Genomic DNA, 20062 nt, shown 5'->3' on the forward strand with positions numbered 1-20062 from the left:
AAAGTTTTGAGGAAAGGCGGGACATGCACCCGTCTTTGGCCATTTGCGTGCTTTCATTATTGGAAGCCACACGCAAAGGCCAATGGGATGTGTGGAAGGAGGCAGACCCACACGGAGAAGTCTGTTGGAAGTCTGAAGTGATTCCAAGGGGCCCTCTTTGTAGGGTGAGAAAGAAGAGTTTAGCGGTGAGTGAAGGAGCAGCTAAAACATATATGAGACAAGAAAAGTCAAAGAACATAGAGAGGAAGTTTAGAGGATCAGGAGGAAGGAGAGGATACCGAAGAGCAGAAGACTGGAAGCACCAGAGAGAAAGAAAGGAGTACCAGAGAGTATACAAGAAGGATGTTAACCCACATTGCTGTCACAACCCAGCTGTCTTCGGGAGAGGGTCCCTTACTGCCATGCTATTAAGTCCTAACCATTGATGAAGGCAGGTGTTTTGGCTTTACTCGGCAGGGGTTATACACACCAAGCATTAATATAGCATGATAAATGGCACTTAAACAAGTGAGAAGAAAAGGAGTAGAATTATCAAGGAGGAATCATTTTAGTGAGTCGAAGAATGCATACAGTCCTTATCCTGACTTGTAACACCTTTTACTATTCCACAATCTAATCCAACACAATAAGACTTCTTTATGCCCTTGCTGTGCACTCACTGAAATTTCACAGTAGACTATCAACAGTTTGTTAATTTCTATCATATTTTTTGCTAAATCAATTCCAACATCGCATGCAGGATAGTAATGAGGCGGAAACTGGTGCAATCTTTGTCACTCTACTGGACGACCAGACCACTACCCATTTCTCAGGCAACTACCCATATTTTTAATATTGTGAAAAGTATGTGCTCTCCTTTGTTCACACAAACAGAACTATTGGGCTCACTTACTTTGTGTGAATCCTTTTTGGCTTTTTAGAAATAAATAAAAATCAGTCAAAAGTTTAATCTGTGAGGAAATGACGAAAGTCAAAACTACGTTCAGCTGTCCAGTCTAGTCTCTACCTTAATGGACATTGAACTATTGCAGTGTTATGCAGTTCAAAAATTGATGCTGAAAATTAAATCTGCCTCACCGCGGATCCTTGCCCAACCTCTTCCTTCCACTTGGTGGCATGACTGTTTCACACCGGTAATAGCAGACGTGTAATCAGTCAATTATTTATGCCATCTGCCCACAAGCAGGAAAGAAGCTTAAATAATTAGCATCTTGGAAAAAACACAACAGTTGACCTTGAGTAACTACTGAATTATATAGGACTATTTCTCAGCTGGCTTTGTCAAGGAAAATACTGGAGACAGAATTTCATAAACAATTGAAAGTGCATATTGAAACAAAACAATTTGTAGGATAAAACACAAGATAACACTGGTCAATCAATCAACCACTTTTCTTTCAAAGCGCGACTACTCACTCGTTAGGGCATCAAGACACCGAGTGTGTGTGTGGGGGCGGGTGAGTCTAAGAGCCAGGTCTTGAGGTTCTTACTGAATTGCAGCAGCGATTGTGATTGCCTTAGGTGCCGAGGCATGGAGTTCCAGGCCTTCGCAGCGAGGTATGAGAAGGATCTTCCTCCAATCATGGTCTTTTTCGGATCTGCTGGGAGCGTGGCTAGGGCCACTTGGGCGGAGCGGAGATGTCTGGTGGGAGTGTAGAAGGAAGGCGGTGGTTGAGGTGTGCAGGTCCGGCATTGTGGAGGGCTTTGTAGGCATGCGTGAGGAGTTTGAAGGTAATTAGGTAGCCAGTGAAGGTCTCTCAGGTGGCGGCTGATGTGGCTGTGACGTGGGATGTTCAGGATGAGTCTGGCGAAGTCGTTCTGGAAGTTCTGCAGTTTCTTTAGGAGTTTCTAGGTGGTGCCGGCATTGAGTGTGTCGCCATAGTCGAGTCTGATGATGATGAGCGCATGGGTGACTGTTTTCCTGGACTCAGTGGGGATCCACTTTAAGATCTTGCGAAGCAGTCTGAGCGAGGGGGAAGCAGGAGGACAAGACGGCTTTGATTTGGCGGTTCATTGAGAGCGAGAAGTCAAAGATGATGTTGAGGATTCGTGTGTGGTCCGTGGGTATGGAGGGGGGGGGGGGAAGGGGTCCGAGCGCTGCGGACCACTAGGGGTCATCACAGGCCAAGGGGTTGGAGCCCAAGATGTGGACTTCGGTCTTGTCTGAGTTGAGCTTGAGGCAGCTGTCCTTCATCCAGGTGGCGATTGCCTTCATCCCATCGTAGAAGTTCCACTAGTAACTGTGTTGGATGATATAAGACTTCTTCTTGATAAAGGTCACAGTGCAGCACTGGTATTATTAGATCTCAGTGCTGTCTCTGACAGTCTCTGACCCAACTCTGATCTGGAAATTAAGAACTTTGGAAGTACATTGAAAAGCCTTAGATTGGCCAACATCATTTTTAAGCAATCACACAGTCAAGATATCCTCTTTCTCCTAAAAAAAAAAAAACAAGCATTTTCAATGCAATAGGTCTCGCATTATTAAAGTTTGAGCTGTTGGCATTGCTAATAATGCAACACCAATAGCAGCTCAAAGATTCAGTAACGTGAGAACTATTGCATTGCAATTGTTTTTTGTTGTTGTTTTTTTAATATATCACGAACTAGAGTGAAAGGTGTGTATTTATGTTGCATTGAGTACAGTGTAATTATGTGTTGTGTTATTATGTGGCACAGAGTGGTATTGTGTGGAGTGTATTTATCTTGCATTAAGTAGAGAGTAATTATGTGACGTGCAATTATGTAGTACTGAGTGGTATGTGGAGTGTATTTATGTTGTATTGAATACAGTGCAAGTATGTGATGTGTAATCACACAACCACACCCAAACACACAACCAACCACACACACAACCACAACAAACACACACACACAACCACCACAACCACACACACACATAATCACAACACACAACCAACACACACAACCACATACACAACCACACCCAACCACACAACCACAAACACAACCACAAGCGCACACACACACAACCACACACAGCCGCCCACACACAGCCACCCACAACTTAAGGGAATCGGGTAACGGAAAGAAAAATAAATCAATCCAAAATCACATGTTTTCAGTCCAGTCAGAAACTATGACTTAGCCCCAACGAGTCCTTGTTTTGTAGCTAAACAGATACAGTCAATTATTTCAGTAAGCCTGACGCGACATTAAAAAAAAGAGAAGTATAGTGTAATTATTAGGCACGCATTGTTTACCTTGTAACCGCGTAAATATCTGCCGCACATTTTTTTTTTTACCTTGTAACCGCCTTCATTTATTTTACCTTGTAACGAAGTAAATATTTGCAGCGCATTTTCATTTACTTTGCCTTGTAACCGCTATTTTACCTTGTAACCGCGTAAAGATTAGCCACACATTCCTCCCAAATAAGCAACAAACTGTATTGCAGCCGCAAAGCCACAAGTAAAGTGATCGCAAAACTGAAAGCAAAGCCACAAGATGTATTTGTTTTACTGTCTGTTTCTTCTCTCATAGTGTATTGATCTTTCTCTAAGTTTGTGCATTTCTATCTCTCTCTCAGTCTATCTGTGTGTCTCTGTCTTTGTATATGCTCCTCTGAGCCCGTCATGCTCCGCTATATGTGTCTAACTATGTGTACACTGCATTTGCGTGTATGTATTAAACTCTATATGTGTCTTTTAGTGTTTATAAGTTTCTATCTTTATCTCTGCCTCTGTTCCTCTTTGTCTATCTGTCTCAGTTTCTAGCTTTGTGTATGTGCCTCTGTTTCTGTATAGCTCTTTGCTTGTTAATCTCCTTTTCTATATGTGTGTACGTCTGTTTTCCTGTACCTAGGTCTAGCTCTGTGTATTTCTGTCTATATGTCTATAACTCTATTTGTAAGCAAGCGCCATTTTAGAATAAGGGAATCGGGTAACGGAAAGAGAAAGTACTCTATCCAAAATCACACGTTTTCAGTCCAGTCATAAAGTATGACTTAGCCCCAACGAGTCCTTGTTTTGTAGCTAAGCAGATACAGTCAATTATTTCAGTAAGCCTGACGTGACATTAGAAAAAGAAGTATAGTGCAATTATTAGGCACGCATTGTTTACCTTGTAACCGTGTAAATATTTGCCGCGCATTTTTCATTTTTTTTACCTTGTAACCGCCTTCCTTTATTTTACCTTGTAACAAAGTAAATATTTGCGGCGCATTTTCAATTACTTTGCCTTGTAACCGCCTTCATTTATATTACCTTGTAACCGCGTAAAGATTAGCCACGCATTTCTCCCAATTAAGCAATAAACTGTATTGCAGCCGCAAAGCCACAAGTAAAGTGATCGCAAAACTGAAACCAAAGCCGCAAGTAGAGCGATTGCGAAACCGAAAGCAATCACTTTTGGAAGCAGAGACAGCCGCCAATGGTGCGCGCACCACAGACAGCCATATGCTTTCAATTATCGCGCCCGTGTCTGGGCACGATAATTGAAACCAGATAGGCTTTAGTGCGCGTAACAGACACCAATAGGCCGTGGGCAGAGCGATGCGCCCGCCTTTGGCCTATTGCGTGCGCTGTCTAAAAAAATACAGCCACTAAAAACCCAATAATAGAAGACAAAACAAAAAACACACGCATGAGCGTGTACGATTTCAGGGTCCATTTCTGAACCCCGGTCAAAAGGGCTCTCGCTGCGCAAGCACTGCTGCGCAGTGCAACGCTAGGCGCAAGACCTAAAAAAGAAGGTTTTTGCATGTTTTAAGCCACATTTTATTTAATTTGTATATGTCATTGCTGGCAAAACTGGTACAGAGATGTGGGTTGTCTCTGCTGTTTCTGTAGATTACACAAATTGCAGAGTCAGTGGTGGAGAAGACGAGGCATGCAATTAACTTTCATGACTGTATGCAGGCAGTAACGCAGTGGGTGTGTACTAATGCATTAAATTTGGATGGGGAGAAAACTGAACTGTCGTGCTGTGACCCCCTATCCACTACACATTCAACTAGCTAGTGGCCTGTAGCTCTAGGAGGCTCGTCGGCCCCAGCCACAAAATACTTGGGATTTACCAGTGACAGAGCTCAGTATGAACAAACAAGTAAACTTCATTTAATCCTCTTGTTTTCTGCATTTGAGATTACTGCTTAAAGGGCAATCCATGCTTCCTAGTCACACTCCTGTATCTATAGTTTAAGCCTTGATTTTGTCACGCCAGGACTATTGTGATGTCTTCTACTTATGAGTTTTGGACAAAACAATGACAAGACTACAAAGAGTGCAAAATTGGGCAGCAAGATTATTAAAGAGAAGAAAGATATGACATGGTCACAAGGCACGGAAGGAGTTACACTGGCTACCTGCAAGTCAGAGTGCTTTTTAAACCGTATGTTTGGCCCACAGGACCTTTTGTAAAAGTGGTCCAGTTAGTATTTCAGAGAAATTAAGAGGTTACATAATGAGCAGATCCTTAAGATCTGGTGAAATAGTACTCCTCAAAATCCTGCAAATTAACTTCAAGCGAAGGGGCTCATGATCCTTCTCATTCCTAGCTCCAAAACTGTGGAATAGCCTCCCTCAAACACTTGGAGCTGAAACCAATCAATGGAGGTTTCATAGGAATACGAAGACCTAGCTGTTTTAGCTAACAAAAATAGTTTCTAATTATCTCACGCCAGGACATCCCTATGAGTAGCAGTCACTCTTTATACATATAGTTCATCAACCTCCCTGTCACTAGCACACACCCTGGCTGGACATTTTGTGTTTAATAAGAACAGCAAGGTGTCTACAGTAAGGTGGCAAACTCTCCGTTAGCATTTTGCAAACTCTCCATTACCATTTTGCAAGACTGTATGTGCTGGGAAAAACTTTACATGTACAGAGTCAGTAGAAAATACAAGGGCGGAAGAGAGACTGAGTTACAGATCACATTTTTGGGGGGTGCATTCCTACCTCAAACCTTTAAATTAGGACCCTAGTCTATTAAAAATATATAATTGTGATATGATTTTGAGTTGATTGTATCTGTATTCCAATCCCTTTGCCGCCTTCTGGAGCAAACTTTGACTGGTCGCCTTCACTTCCCTTGTGCAATCAAGTGAGTAAATCAAATAATGTTGTTAACTAATTATAATAAAATGGTATCAAAGAGCCTGGGACACTGATAGTAAACAACAACATGAACCAGGATCTAGAAAAAAAGTCCCTACGCTCGTTTAGACATTACCCCTTCTCCTGCAAGTAGTGGGAGTAATAAATAAGAATTTGCTATGCAATAGGTCTTGCATTTGCAATTTTCGTAAATGCGACACCTATTGCATTGCAAATGGTTGTGTGTAAAAACGCCCATGTGGCACTTTAACCCTAGACGCGCCCCTTTCAAGTTGACAAACAAATGCTTTTTTTTGTAAAAGAACGCCATGTCGCGCTTTCACTTTAATGGTAGCCAAGCCCCTTTCTTTAGACTCGGCTCGTTTAAGGAAAGGGGTGCTGCCGCCATTAAAGTGTCAAAAATGCATATATATATATATATATATATATATATATATATATATATATATAATATTGTTCTGCCCCCAGAAGAAGGAGATATCGCTCAGCGGTCAGAGCTACCGATTCAGGAGCTGGAGACCAGCGTTCGAGCCTCGGCATAGGCTCAACATCAAGTCACAATCTATCTACAAATGTATATATTTTTTTAAAATAGTGTAATGGGGTGGGGGAAGAGAAATGAAAAGGAAAAAATAAATAGACATCGGTGAGGTGGTTAGGGCAGTGACGGGTGAAGGGGTGGAGCTGTAGCCAAGGAGCAAGAGAGCAGCAGTTGTTGCAGGAAAGCATGTTGTGCCCTCAGTAGGAGAAACTCATTAAAGAAAATAGTGCTTACAGACTAAATAAGACATACCGTGTAACAACAGAAGTAAAAGGGCCAGTCCTCATGGGAGGTTCCAAAAGACAAGGCGGTACTAAGGAGGGACTAACAAGCCTATTAACAAATCAGAAGCCAGCGTTTACGAAGGACAATGACACAAGCCAATGGAAAAAATAGGCGGAGAGTGGGTGGGGCTTCAAGTCCATACTCTAATACAGCATGTCTCGCAGCGCATGCACTGCCCAGGCTCAACCTAAAAACAAGTTGAATTCAAATAGTGAGTGATATTATTAAAAAATTAAAGAAGTCAACACTTGGTTGCACTCCCTACAAGGATAGCTATGCACTGCTGTGTTCAGACAATCCCTACACTAGATGTGATCCAGTGGATACGTTTGAAACATGGACTAGGGGACAAGACATGGTATGTACAACACTTTACCAAAATAAGCTGCTAATAAACACAGTTTTAATAAAAATAACACATCATTAAGCACACACAGTGGCATCAACAGTCGCTGGACTTCACCATCAGAACCAAGTAATCCCAGTTCTGATCTAATAGGCAAGTTGGAAACTATAGAACTTGGAAGTATGTTTTTTATCACTGCCTTAACGTGACCAAATTGCGCGGTCTTGGCCATTCACTTTTTAAACTCATTACTCTGCTCATGATTTTTGCCAATATTGGGAGCTCTCGGTATCAGGTCAAACGCTACAGGTAGATGATAGAAAACTGGAATGGAAATCAACATATATTGCATATTACCCCTTGGGATACAGCGCCTTGTCTTACGTTATAATCACCAAAATGTACCATGGTTGTAAGTTATGGGCTTCAAGTTGACAGTACTGTGTTGCAGTCTTAGTTTTCCTACACTGCTCAAGAGTTTGACTTAGGCAAAACGTGTCCTGTAACTTGGTGCTCTTATGTTCCGTTATGGAACAACTTTGAAAGAGTTTCAGTGAATGAGATGAGCACCAAACACAGGCCACCAAATGTGGTTTTTACTAACATATTATTATTACTGCAATCATATTTGCATGGCTAATCGGGCACCTCTGGTAGATAACCATCACCTGCTCCACCACTGTATCTGAATTGATGACACGCTGTAAAACAGTATTCAGTCGCGAGTTCTGGCTTTGAAATACAAGCCAGCCTTTTAGCACATCTCAGAGAGGTGAGAGCTAAATTCCAAGCATTCCGCAAGTCGCAAAGTTGTATTTTCCTTTCTGCTTACAGTGAAAATTTATAAAAGCCCATCACTGTGCATAAAAGGGGACCGAGGCTAATCTTGACTTCCGCAGCGAAATAGAAATTAGCTCAACCTCCTTCTTACAGTACCTTAATTGCACTAAACGTTTTGCAACTATTACAGCACTGCAGGTGTTCGTACTCTTTGAATTACGACTATAAAAGGTATACATGCTCCTAAACTGCATTGTCCTTCACACCTTCTGAGTTGCAGGGTCTTTCTCCTAGTTAACTTTCAAACAAAACAAGCTATTGCAATGCAAATAGGTCTCACATTTGTCAGAGTTAGAGCTATTGGCGTAGTAAATAATGTCTTATCTACGTGTTTTGGTTTGGAGTGTAGTGGATGCATGAACAGAGACACAGCTGCAGCACTGGCTAGAGGACTAAGAATGAGGAATTACCACTGTGACCAGAGACACAGCTGCAGCACTGCCTAGAGAATTTAGAATGGGGGAGTTACTAAGGGGACCAGAGAAGCAGCTAGCAGCACTGCCTAGAGGACTAAGAATGAGGAACTACCACCGGGAACAGAAACACAGCTGCAGCACTGCCTAGAAGACTTCAAATAGGAGAATTTCAGAAGAGACCAGAGTAGATGTTAGCAGCACTGCCTAGGATTTAGAGATACCAGCACTGCCTAAAGGACTTTGAATGAGGAATTAACTACAGGACCTGAGAAGTAGCTAGCAGCACAGCCCAGAGGACTAATAATGTGAAATTACCACTGGGAACAGAGACACGGCTGCAGCACTGCCTAGACGACTTAGAGTGTGGAATTACCAACTGGACCAGAGTAGCAGCAGCTAGCAGCACTGTCTAGAGGACTTAGAATGAGGAATCATCTACGGGACCAGAGAAGCAGCTAGCAGCACTGCCTAGAGGACTAAGAAGGAGAAACTACAATTGGGACCAGAGAATAAGCTGTAGCACTGCCTACAGGATCTAGAATGAGGAATTACCACTGGGAACAGAGAAGCAGCTGCAGCACTGTCTAGAGGACTAAGAATGAGGAATAACCACGGGGACCAGAGAAGCAGCTGCAGCACTGTCTAGAAAACTAAGAATGGGGGATTAGAGGGAGGAGCCTAGCGCGCATCCAAGATGGTCGCGTGAGCACAGGGCTCCCCGGACCCTTTCTGCTCCTCGGAATTTATCCTGAGAATATCCTGATGTGGTTTATGGAATCTGGGAGATGAAGACCAGCTGAGCACATATCTCTTTTCAAAAATCAACTCGGACCTGGGAATCCTGAGTTGTCGTCGTCGGAACTTTTGGGACCCACCCGACGGAGGTGACCGGGGTGAAGGTGACCCGTGGGGCCGGGCTGCAATTGAACAACAGCGGCTTCAGCGCGGTACCAGTTGCCGATCCACCACTTTCGGTTTCGGTTTTGGACTTCAGGAGACCAGCTGGCGGGTGCGCTCGGGGTGGAGAGGTGCTTCCTGGGCCTCTGCACGAGGTTTTCCTCCACCTGCCACTAGAGTGCCTATAGCCTCGGACCCCCTATACAGACATTTTGAGGTCTTCTTGCTGGCGCCCTTACACCTCTTGGTTGGAGGTCCCCTTGAGTGGCCGTGTTCACATGGGGGGCAAAGGGGGTCCCGAGGGGCGCAAGACCAAGGCCTCCCTCCGCGGGGGAGCGGTCCAGAGCAACAACATGGACCGCTACACCCAGGGCAGAGGGTCCCCTGGCGCTGCTGGCCTCCCCCCGGACGCTGCAGGGGGAGGCACGAACGTCTCTACGGAACTTTCCCTGCAGGACATTATGGGCGCCATTGCTGGCATCAGGGAAACCATCGCCACGCAATACGAGGCCCTGGCCCGTAAGATCGACACCGCCGCGATTGATGTCACCTTGATCCGGGCCGACCTCTCCAAAACAAACGAGAGGGTCCAGGCCCTCGATACACGTACCTCCACCCTCGGTGCGGAGGTGTCGGATCTGCGGGCCGCGCTTGGAGACATCAGGGTGGTCAACGATCATATGGCCCGGCGGCTTGAGGACTTCGAGGGACGGGCCCGACGCAACAACATCCGCGTCATAGGTGTACCGGAGTCCTCCGACGGCCGCCCGGTTGACCTCGTGGTCGAGGAACTTATCCTGCAACAGTTGTCCCCGGCTGGCCTAAGTAAGTTCTTTGCCGTGGAGCGGGCCCATCGAGTTCCGGGCGGTCGGCCACGGCCGGGGGCCCCCCCCGAGGCCTATCGTGGCCAAACTATTCCACTACAGGGACCGCGACGCTATTCTGCAGGCCTCACGGACCCACGGCCCGGTTCGTCACGAGAACTCGACCATCAATTTTTACCCGGACTTCACGCAACTGGTCCAGAAACAGCGGATGGGATTCCAAGGGGTGAAGCGTCGTCTCCGCGAGCTGGGCCTAAAGTATTCGATGCTCTACCCTGCAAAACTCCGAGTGGAACATGGGGATCGGACAGCCTTTTTTGACTCTCCTGTGGCCGCAGGTGACTGGCTGGACTCGCTGCCGGACGGAGGTGGCCGTCCCGGACCCTCTGCGGGCACCGCAGGTGACGGGTCCCCTTTAGAATGACTTTTGGTCCTTGATTTTGCCGTTTTGCACTGTTCAGTTGGGTCTTACTTCTTTTGTATATTGTGTTTCACCAGGACCTGTGAGGGGGGCGGGCGGGGACGGGTCCCTTTCCTCCTCCGGGGTCTTTTCGTAGAATGGGGTTAGTGGGGCGACAGGCACACTGCAAGTTGGGGGGGTTTTTTGGCCCGCAGGGGTGCAGGGTGGGGGGAGTTGGACTTGGGGTGGGGTTGGGGGGGAGGAGGGGTTGTTTTGTTGTGTGTTTTTTGTTTACAGGGCGAGGTATTGATTTTTGTCCACATCTGGGAACTGTGCTGCAGGCTGGGGGACCCTTGATCTATTGGAGGGGATGGGGGGGGACGGGTTGAGGCTTATGTCATGGAACGTCAATGGGTTGGGGGACCGTATCAAGCGGGGTGTAGTGCTGCAATATTTGCGTCGTTTGACTCCTGATGTGGTGTTTCTCCAGGAGACGCATCTGGTTGGCAATGTTTGTCATGCAATGAACAGGGGGGGATATCGCCTCGTAGCCCATTCTGGTTTCACAACTGGTTCCAGGGGGGTGGGCATTCTCCTGCGAACCTCCCTTCCGGTGGAGATCACTAAGATAGTCTCGGATGACAGAGGGCGCTATGTGTGTTTGATTGGGAGGTGGGAGGGGCAGCCCCTTACCCTGGTTTCAGTCTACGTCCCCCCGGGCCTCCAGAACTCCACCTTCACTGACTTGGGTCGAATGCTGCTTGACCTTCCGGACGGCCTCCTGCTCATGGGCGGGGACTTTAATTCTGTGGTTTCGGGTGCACTGGATCGTCACCCACCAAGGACCCTCCCCGCTGCCCAGGCATGGCTGGGTGGGATGTTGGAGACCTTCGGCCTGGTGGATAGCTGGAGATTAATGCATCCGACCCAATGTCAGTTCACCTTTCACTCGGGGGCGCATGGGAGTCTCTCTAGGTTAGACTACTTCCTTATGCCCGCGGCGCAGACTGGTCGGATTAGAGAGGTCAGGCACCTGGCGCGGGGTATCTCCGACCATTCTCCGCTGTGGCTTCTTTTTGACACCGGGTCGCGGTCTGCAGGGCGGATCGCTCCCATTAACCCATGGTACCTGCGAGACCCTACGACTCGCGACAGCCTGGTTAAGGCTATGGACCAATACTTCCTTGATAACGAGGGGTCGGTTTCGTCTGCAATGTCCCTGTGGGAAGCCTTTAAAACCGTGATCCGCGGACACGCCCTCTCCCAGATAGTGGTGGCTAAGAAGGTCAAGAGTGAGGCAGTGGTGAGGCTGGAGACTGACATCTCGGGGCTGGAGTCGGCCTTGGAGGCGAATGTCACTCCGGACGGGCTCCATGCCCTTAGCCTGAAACAGTTTGAATATAGGTCCCTGGTCACTGACGCGGCCAAAACTATGTATAGGGAGCAGCAGGGTCGACTGTACGACGCCGGGGACAAGGCGGGAAAGTTGATTGCGTGGCTGGACAAAAAGGAGAGAGTGAATCGTGTGGTCCCGGAGTTGCGTGCTGCGGATGGAGTGTGTGTGACTGAGCCGGATGAGATTGTGGAATGTTTCGCCGACCACCTCCGGGCTGTGTACTCCCCGGTGACTGACAGAGATGAGGACGACTCTCGCCTTCTACTGAGGGATATTGCCTTGCCCGGCCTGTCCGTTGAGGACCGTGAGCGGCTGGACGCCCCCTTGTCGGCGGATGAAATAGCGACCGCGATCCGCTCCCTTCGCTCGGGCAAGGCTATGGGTCCCAACGGTCTGCCCATTGAGCTATATAAATTGCGCCCTGATAAGCTTGCGCCCTTCCTCAGTCGCATGTTCCGTGAGTCTCTTGCGGCGGGTTCCCTTCCGGCTGACCAGCGTTTGGCCACGATAGTCGTGATCCCCAAGGAGGGCAAGCCGCGAGACCGCTGTACTTCTTACCGGCCTATTTCACTGCTAAATGCAGAGCCTAAAATCCTGGCGAAAGTCCTTGCCAATCGTTTGTTGAGCGTCGTGTGCGATCTTATTCATCCGGACCAATGCGGCTTCATCCCGCATCGCAACACCGCTCTTAACTTGCGGCGTCTTCACGGCGCCCTGGCCAGGGCGGAGCTCCTCTCCGAACCGGCCGTGCTGGTTTCTTTGGATGCCACGATGGCTTTTGACACCATCGAGTGGCCATTCCTCTGGGCTGTCTTGGCTAAATTTGGCTTTGGGGAAGGATTTATTGGCTGGGTGAAGCTTCTTTACACGGGACCCATGGCTCAGGTGGTGGTGAATGGGCGGGTCTCTCGGCCCTTTGCCCTCGGCAGGGGCACGAGGCAGGGGTGCCCGTTGTCCCCTTTGCTCTTTGCTCTCGCCCTGGAGCCACTCGCTGCTTGGCTCCGCTGGGAGCCCTCGCTTAGAGGGATCCGGTGGGCCCCGGGCTTCGAAGATCGGGTCTCGCTGTATGCGGACGATATTCTCCTGTATCTCACCTCACCGCGGCAGTCGCTCAACGTCCTCTTTGACGTTCTGACTTCCTTTGGGAACAATTCGGGTCTCACGATCAATTGGTCTAAATCCTGCGTCTATCCTATCTCTGGTGGTCCTCCTCTCCTGCCGCCTCGGCTTCCGATCCACATATCTCTGAGCGGCTTTAAGTACCTGGGGATATACGTTTCGCTGGACCCGGTGGCTCGCTATGAGCAGAATCTCCTGCGTCCACTCCGGCGATTGCGAGAGGACACGGCCCGGTGGTGCAGGCTGCCCCTGTCCCCGCTGGGTCGGGCCGCGCTGTTCAAAATGATGTCCCTTCCCAGGTTCCTCTATGCACTCCAGAACTCCTTCGACGTTATCCCAGTGGCCTACTTTCGGGAGGTGGAGAGCCTGCAGAGGAGACTGGTGTGGGACGGGCGGGCGCGTATTGCTCTTGCTAAGCTTACTCTCCCCTGGTACGACGGGGGCATCGCGCTTCCTGACATTCGCAGGTACTATTGGGCCTCGCAGCTAGCGGCCATTAACCATGCCACGTATGCGCCTGGCTTGAATCCGGCGTATGAGATGGACAAGTTCCTGCTTCCCGGCGGGAACTATAACAGGGCACTTTACTCCCGCTCGGCTGGCCGGACCCTTACGGGTCCTACTAAGATTGCGGTGCGGACCTGGAGGGCTGCCACTGCGGCCACGGGCTGGAGTGAGCGACTAACATGTGCTACTCCTTTGTATGCCTCCGACCGCCTGGGCAGCCTCTGGACTACGAAAGGGTTTGACCAGTGGGATACGATTGGTATCAGCAAAGTGGGAGACCTGTGGCATAAGGGCACGGTTAAGACTTTCGCGGTGCTCCAGGCCGAATACGAGCTTACGGACAGGGAGTTCTTCCGCTATGCCCAGGTTCGACACGCCCTGCTCTCGGTCTTTGGGGAGGGGACCAAGATCCCGGTTTCCTCGCCCCTCGAGGACCGCATACTTGACGGACATGTCCCTGACAGTACTATTTCTTTAACTTATAAAAAACTGATTAATCATCGGGCTGACCTCTTTGTGCGCCTCCGGGAGGCTTGGACGGGGGACGGGGTGGAATTGGACGACGAGGACTGGCAGTCTGCACTGTCGTCCCCCAAGGAGGTCGCCATTCCAGCCCGTCTCCGGTTGGTACAGCTCAAGATTCTTCACCGGGTGTATGTGACGGGTCCTCGCTTGGTCTCGATGGGATTTTCCGACGACGGGCTCTGTAAGCGGGGTTGTGGGCTCAGCGCCACCTTTCTCCATATCCTGTGGGAGTGCCGCGAGGTGGCGGACTACTGGCGCCGGGTCCATATGGTTATGGGACAGGTCACTGGGGTTGTGCTGCTGCCGGAGGTGCGTCGCTGTGTCCTGAATGTGTGGGAGCCCAATGATTACAGCGCGGCTCAGACTCGGTGGGCGGCCCTGGGGAACATGATTGCCAAGAGAGATATAGCGCAGCTTTGGGGCGCCCAACGGCCGCCCACCGTGTCAGTATGGAAGGAGAATATGGACTGGTGTATGTTCAGGGAGAAGACTGTGTATGTGGCCCGTGGTAAGCCGGGGGCATGGGGTAGAATCTGGGGGCAATGGAATGCGTATCGCGGGGGTATCTGTACGCCCCCCCCTGGTGGACACCGATATCGCCATGTCCCCCTGACCCCTGATGGTTCCTGGCACCTTTTGGAATAACTACATATGGACGTTCATCTCCCTTGACCCCCCCCCCCCCCGTCCCCAGCCTCCCGGTACTCCTTCCTTTTGCCGGCTGCTTAATGGTCTGCACTGGAGTTCCCCGGAGGAAGCCTGACCCGCACTGTTTGCCCTTATGCCTCGCCTTTTGTTTTTCTTTTAGTTTTTGTGTCTGTTGGACTTAAGTCTCCTGTTCCTTTAGAACTATCCGGAGCCACTACGGGGCTGCGCCCCGGGACTTGACTGCAGCCATGATAAATGTATATTTCATTCTGTACCTAGCGGCCGGCCCTGGTGGTTGTAGGCCCGTGCTTGTAACCGAATTATTGTTCAATAAAATTTAAAAAAAAAAAAAAAAAAAAAAAAAAAAAAAAAAGAATGGGGGATTACCACTTGGAACAAAGTCACGGCCCTAAATGGCTAACTGAGGAAAGTCACGACTGAGGCCATCACCAGGAGTTAACAACATTATGCATTTTATGCTGAAGCTAATAATCTAGGTCATTTGCAAGAGCGGTGCCCAACCAGCTCCACTGTCAAGGCATTGAATACTTATTAACACAACAATTAAGAGTGCAAAAACCGTCTACACACTCAGTACTAGACTCACAATCCCAAAAGGTGCTCCAGGTTTACACTGTACCTCCCCCACATCAGAGTATGACTTCCTTTACCATAAGCAAATAACACCTGTTAAGAAGCATTACGCAATGAAATATGGTTAAGCAACCTACTCCACAAGGAGAGTGTTTGCAACGAGGCCAACTGAGTTAGAACTTACAAGAAAACTTAGCAATTCCTGGGACTGTGGAATCATTATTTTACCATTTTATATATTTTTTAATTTACAAAGGTTTGTGATACTCCCACATAAAAAAACTGATAAATGAGAAACGTATCTTGAGTTGGTTGCTAACTCTAACGTCAACTATTTTAAACATCCAAGTCGCTTTGATGCCTTCGCTTATGGGTGTAGGGTTGAACAAATGTTGTTAAAACCTAATTCATTTTGTTAGGAACTTAAAATTCCTATAGTCCAGAAGCTTGCTTTGTGGCAAGCCTGAACTAAGTGTGTGTTCTCAGGCTGCACTGAAGGTGGGAAACACTGATGATGTTACAACAATAACTCAAAAGTGGCAGTTACTGGAAACCTTAGCATAGAGGACCGGAACAAAAGAGGACAATGCAATGGCGTTTCGCAGGACCACATGATGTATGTTAACCTTGTTGATGTTTACATTGGCCTCACTGACTGAGTAAGTTATTTTCATGTCCACTGAAATTAGGCCATTTATAGATTTACCCCGTTTGCCACATAATCCCCCACCTGATGGGTATCTTGGAAATTACATATATGTTGTTTCTTCCTTTAATAAAAAAAAAAAGGAGCAAAAGTGATTTTTGAAAACTTTAACACGGTTGTACTGCTGGAGCAGAGTTTTCTGTTGAAAATTTATCGGGTTTTGAAGCTCCAGTTTGTCTATATGTTGAATTAAAAATACTAATTGTAATTATTAATTATTTGTTTTGTGTGAAAATTCTAATTAACCAACATGAATTAACAAGAGAAATTACACGCGGGAATGCATATATGTTGCTTAATAATAATGTGCAGGTTTTATTAAATGAATGTTGCTAAGTGTTGTTTGTTTAAGTACAAAACGCTTTTGAAATAACGTGTATTAATGCTTAAATATGTTGCAAATGGCTAGTTAATTACATACACATAAGGGTATTAGTGGGAATTAACACTGTTTAATCATTGCGATGATGTAGTAACGTTGTTTGTATTTCTTTCGATTAAGATGGTTCGTTATGGCCTTAAAGAAAATGGCTGCCGTTTACAGCCTGTGCTCGAGTAAAATGAGATGACGAGAGGCCTGGTTGAAAGTCACCTGACTATGGCTTCTGCTGGAGTTTGAAAGTTTCTGCAATGACAGCGACTCTGGGAAATCGTCCAAGTAACCTTGGAGGAAAAGAGAGCCACAATGAACTTTGTGATTAGAGTGGTGGCTTCGTGATGGTTCCGAGGAAGAACATTTTTAAAAAGTTACAGTTGCAAACTCGAGTTTCCTTCTTCCGTCTTTTTTATTTTTGTGATTTTTCTGAGCGGAGATTTTCCAAATGTAGCGATGCTACATCCTTTCCTGCTTGCTCTGCTCAGCGGCTCAACGGAAATTTAGAACATTTTATGTTGCTTTATTTTGTAAGTTTCTCTATAAGTATTGTTAGACTAGAGAGGGTCTAAGGCCACTTCTTCCCAAACCTGTGTTGGTGAGGATCGATGCTGTGAGGACGGTGACTTGGGAGACTTCTACTGAGAGACATGTCCTGACCCATTTATGACATTTAGCTAGAATAGGTAACTATGAGAATAATGATTTTGTTTTTATTGATTTTCCTTTTGAACTAATTTTTAGATAAAGTACCATAATTTTGAATAACTGTGTTGGTGATTATTTCTTGTCAATTATTGAGTACTCTATTGTGATTATTATTGTTTAAATCATGACTCAAGACAGTGTCAATTAGGTCTTATTGACCTCTGTGCAGATACAGGGTGTTTAGAAGGTTTTCTCTCACATGGTTGGTACTGATAGAGTAATCTGAGTGTATGTTAGTGAAATGGGCCCAAGCGTATGGTGAGTGTATGTGCGTGTATCTGTGAAATTACTCTGTCCGTGGAAGTAGAGAGAATTTATATGCCCTGATCTGGATCAGTACCTCGCACTGGCATATACTTGGCAAAGGTTAACTATTCATCAACGTTCAGGTGCTGATTACTGTATTCAGGCTTTAAAACATGTACTAATGAAGAGAAACATTTGCCCAGGCAGTTAATGTATTAACAAGACAAAATAGCAAAATAATAGTGCCACAGGATGTGCCAGATTATGCCGCATAATTTTCCTTTTTTTAACACCCAATTTATTCAACCCTGGTGAATAAATTGGTTTCCCAATGTCGCGGTTACGCTCCAGTTAGCTGCTTTTACGGTGATAGCAACAAGGCACTTACTTACAAACGCACGAAATTCATTGAACATGTTTTCACACATGATTATTCTATAAATGCTATGTAACTAAACTGAAGATTTGCTCCAGTCCATCGCTGTTAAGTAGCGGCAGAATAAACATGTTTTATGAAATGCCTAACAATTTTCACTGTTTCGTCTCTAAACCCTGCTTTCGAGCAGCCGAATGAGCTCCTCGCTTCTGTTAAAGCGAGTCCAAGATGGATGCCACATTAATTCAGTGCCCACAAATCAAGTCAAATTGTTTAACACCTGATGCAATTTACCTCGATTTAATATATGAAATATTAGCAGGACAAGTAATTAGACTATAGAATAAGTTCAGGTATAGCAACATTAGTTTGACATCTCCAATCCAGTGTCAGTACAGATTAGCACATTCCATTCATTCTATCTCCGGACTGGAGACACGTCTTTACTTCCAGGCATGTCTGTTAGTTAAATGACTGTAAAGACAATCAAGTGAGGGCAGACAGTGCAGTTTAAATAAGCAGCTTGGTAGAACTCTATCCTTGGGCTAGAAGCAGTGGAATAGAAACAGAGTAACACTCAACTCCACAGAGAAGCCACCAACAGAAGAACCCGGGACGGTGGGAGCTCTCATTTACCCTGGCGTTGGCTGGCTGGAGGTGTGTGAGAGCAGTGTTTGGGATTAGGAGAGTAATCATTTACCTGTAATCTAAATAAAAATCTTGTTTGGGATGAAATGAAAGTGCAAACGATCTACGAACGAAAACTCAGGAAATTATATCACTGCCTGTTAGCGTAATGCTAATGCTTGCTGTAGGACTCCCGCGTGGGAACCGTCCCCAGCCCACTAAGCCTAAATGTGTGGGGGGTCGAAAAGTTAGACAAAGCTGCAATTAATTAACAAACGAATGTGCAAACGATCTCTGAACGGAAACTCAGGAAGCAGTAAAAATGTATCAGGAAGGGAAAGGTATGAACATTCATTAACATACGCATGAGGCAGACCCAGACAGAAAACAATAGTGCCAGGAAGGAACGTAAATTATTATTTTTTTAAATGTAAAATCACATGTAGCAGGGGCAGCCCGCAGGGAGGATCTAAAAACAACAAAAGGCGGGAGTAATTAGACGTGCTGACCAAACAGAAGCATGCTTTTCTAAATGGCAGGAGCAGGAACAAATGAAAAAAATAGGCGGGGCTTTAAGCCACAGTGTACAATATTACAGGCAGCATGCATCGCAAAGCAGTGCGTGCACTGCCCCGGTTCGACCTAAAGAACTGGTCTCTACGTCTCACACCTCAGGGTCACAGTGGTCGGAAGAGCAGCATCTCAAGACTTCCCAGTCAGCTTCCGTCTGTCTTCCATGGCCTTAAAGGCTAGAGCAGAAGGCTTTGAAACTAGGGAACCAGGTTCGAGTCTGACAGGGAGACTAAAACATCTGTGATTCTGAACAAATTACTTAATCTTCTCATGCCTAGCAATGAATGTGTTCGTTAGTAATGCAACTGGTGCTCGGGTACCTTCGGGTCGGGTTCGCGCTATATACAACTAAAATAAGCAATCGTGACACCTTTTAGTGCGAGGGATGAAAAGGCTGGATGTTTGGCGTCGTGTACCAACTGGGTGATGAAGACAACTCAAGCACGTTCAGTACTACATAAAACGAGACAGCTGGCAATCCTAATAGCAACGTTATTAGAATTCCCTACCTAGTTTGATCTCCAAGCACCCGAGACAGAAACACAGCTGAAGTTATGCAGCTCTCAAGGAGGGAAATAAAGCACCATTGAAAAAGTTGTACTTACCTTGAATTCTTTCTCTTTTTCTTGTTCCCCATTTCTCTTCATAATACTGTCTCCACTCACCGACATGTGACTATCTCACACGCGAGGAACGCCGGCTCATGGAGTCTGGAAACAGCCGCCGAACACTCAAACCAGTTCGTAGTAAACTACAACTCCCATGAGAAAATGCGCTGAAACTACACGTGCACGTCACGTTATAGTTACAGCTGAAGCTGCAATATTATTCAGCGGCCTTGGAGATAAACAAAGGACTACAACCTAAGAAGCATTAGCTATGGACTGGGATCGTATGGACTTGAAGCAGCCATCTCTTTTTGCCAGAAGTGGTGAATGACATTGATCACAAAAAGTAAATATGAAAGCTTATTAACAACGTTGGTGCTACCAGATGAATTGCTATGAAAATATAAACAATTATGAAAAAATAAAC

At 46.6% G+C, this 20062-nt stretch overlaps 2 protein-coding genes across 3 annotated transcripts in view; one reads left to right on the plus strand and one right to left on the minus strand.

Moving 5' to 3' along the window:
- FTO (FTO alpha-ketoglutarate dependent dioxygenase) overlaps positions 1 to 19846 on the minus strand; it is a 1490677-nt gene extending 1470831 nt beyond the window's left edge. The window contains exon 1 of one of the 2 annotated variants that reach the window (XM_085639036.1): positions 19633 to 19845. In XM_085639036.1, coding sequence (XP_085495162.1) covers positions 19633 to 19698 — 66 coding nt within the window. In that variant the 5' untranslated portion in view covers positions 19699 to 19845. Of the gene's footprint in view, positions 1 to 19632 lie in introns of both variants that reach the window. The other variant, XM_085639037.1, reaches the window with a different exon arrangement.
- Positions 19847 to 19849: 3 nt separating this feature from the next.
- The window catches only part of RPGRIP1L (RPGRIP1 like), a 673080-nt gene continuing 672867 nt past the window's right edge, over positions 19850 to 20062 (plus strand). Inside the window, exon 1 of the mRNA XM_085639033.1 lies at positions 19850 to 19981. The gene's annotated coding sequence lies outside the window, so the exon portion shown is untranslated. The remainder of the gene's footprint in view (positions 19982 to 20062) is intronic.

The sequence above is a fragment of the Triturus cristatus genome, chromosome 12, assembly GCF_964204655.1.
Source record: "Triturus cristatus chromosome 12, aTriCri1.1, whole genome shotgun sequence".
NCBI classification, from domain to species: Eukaryota; Metazoa; Chordata; class Amphibia; order Caudata; family Salamandridae; genus Triturus; species Triturus cristatus.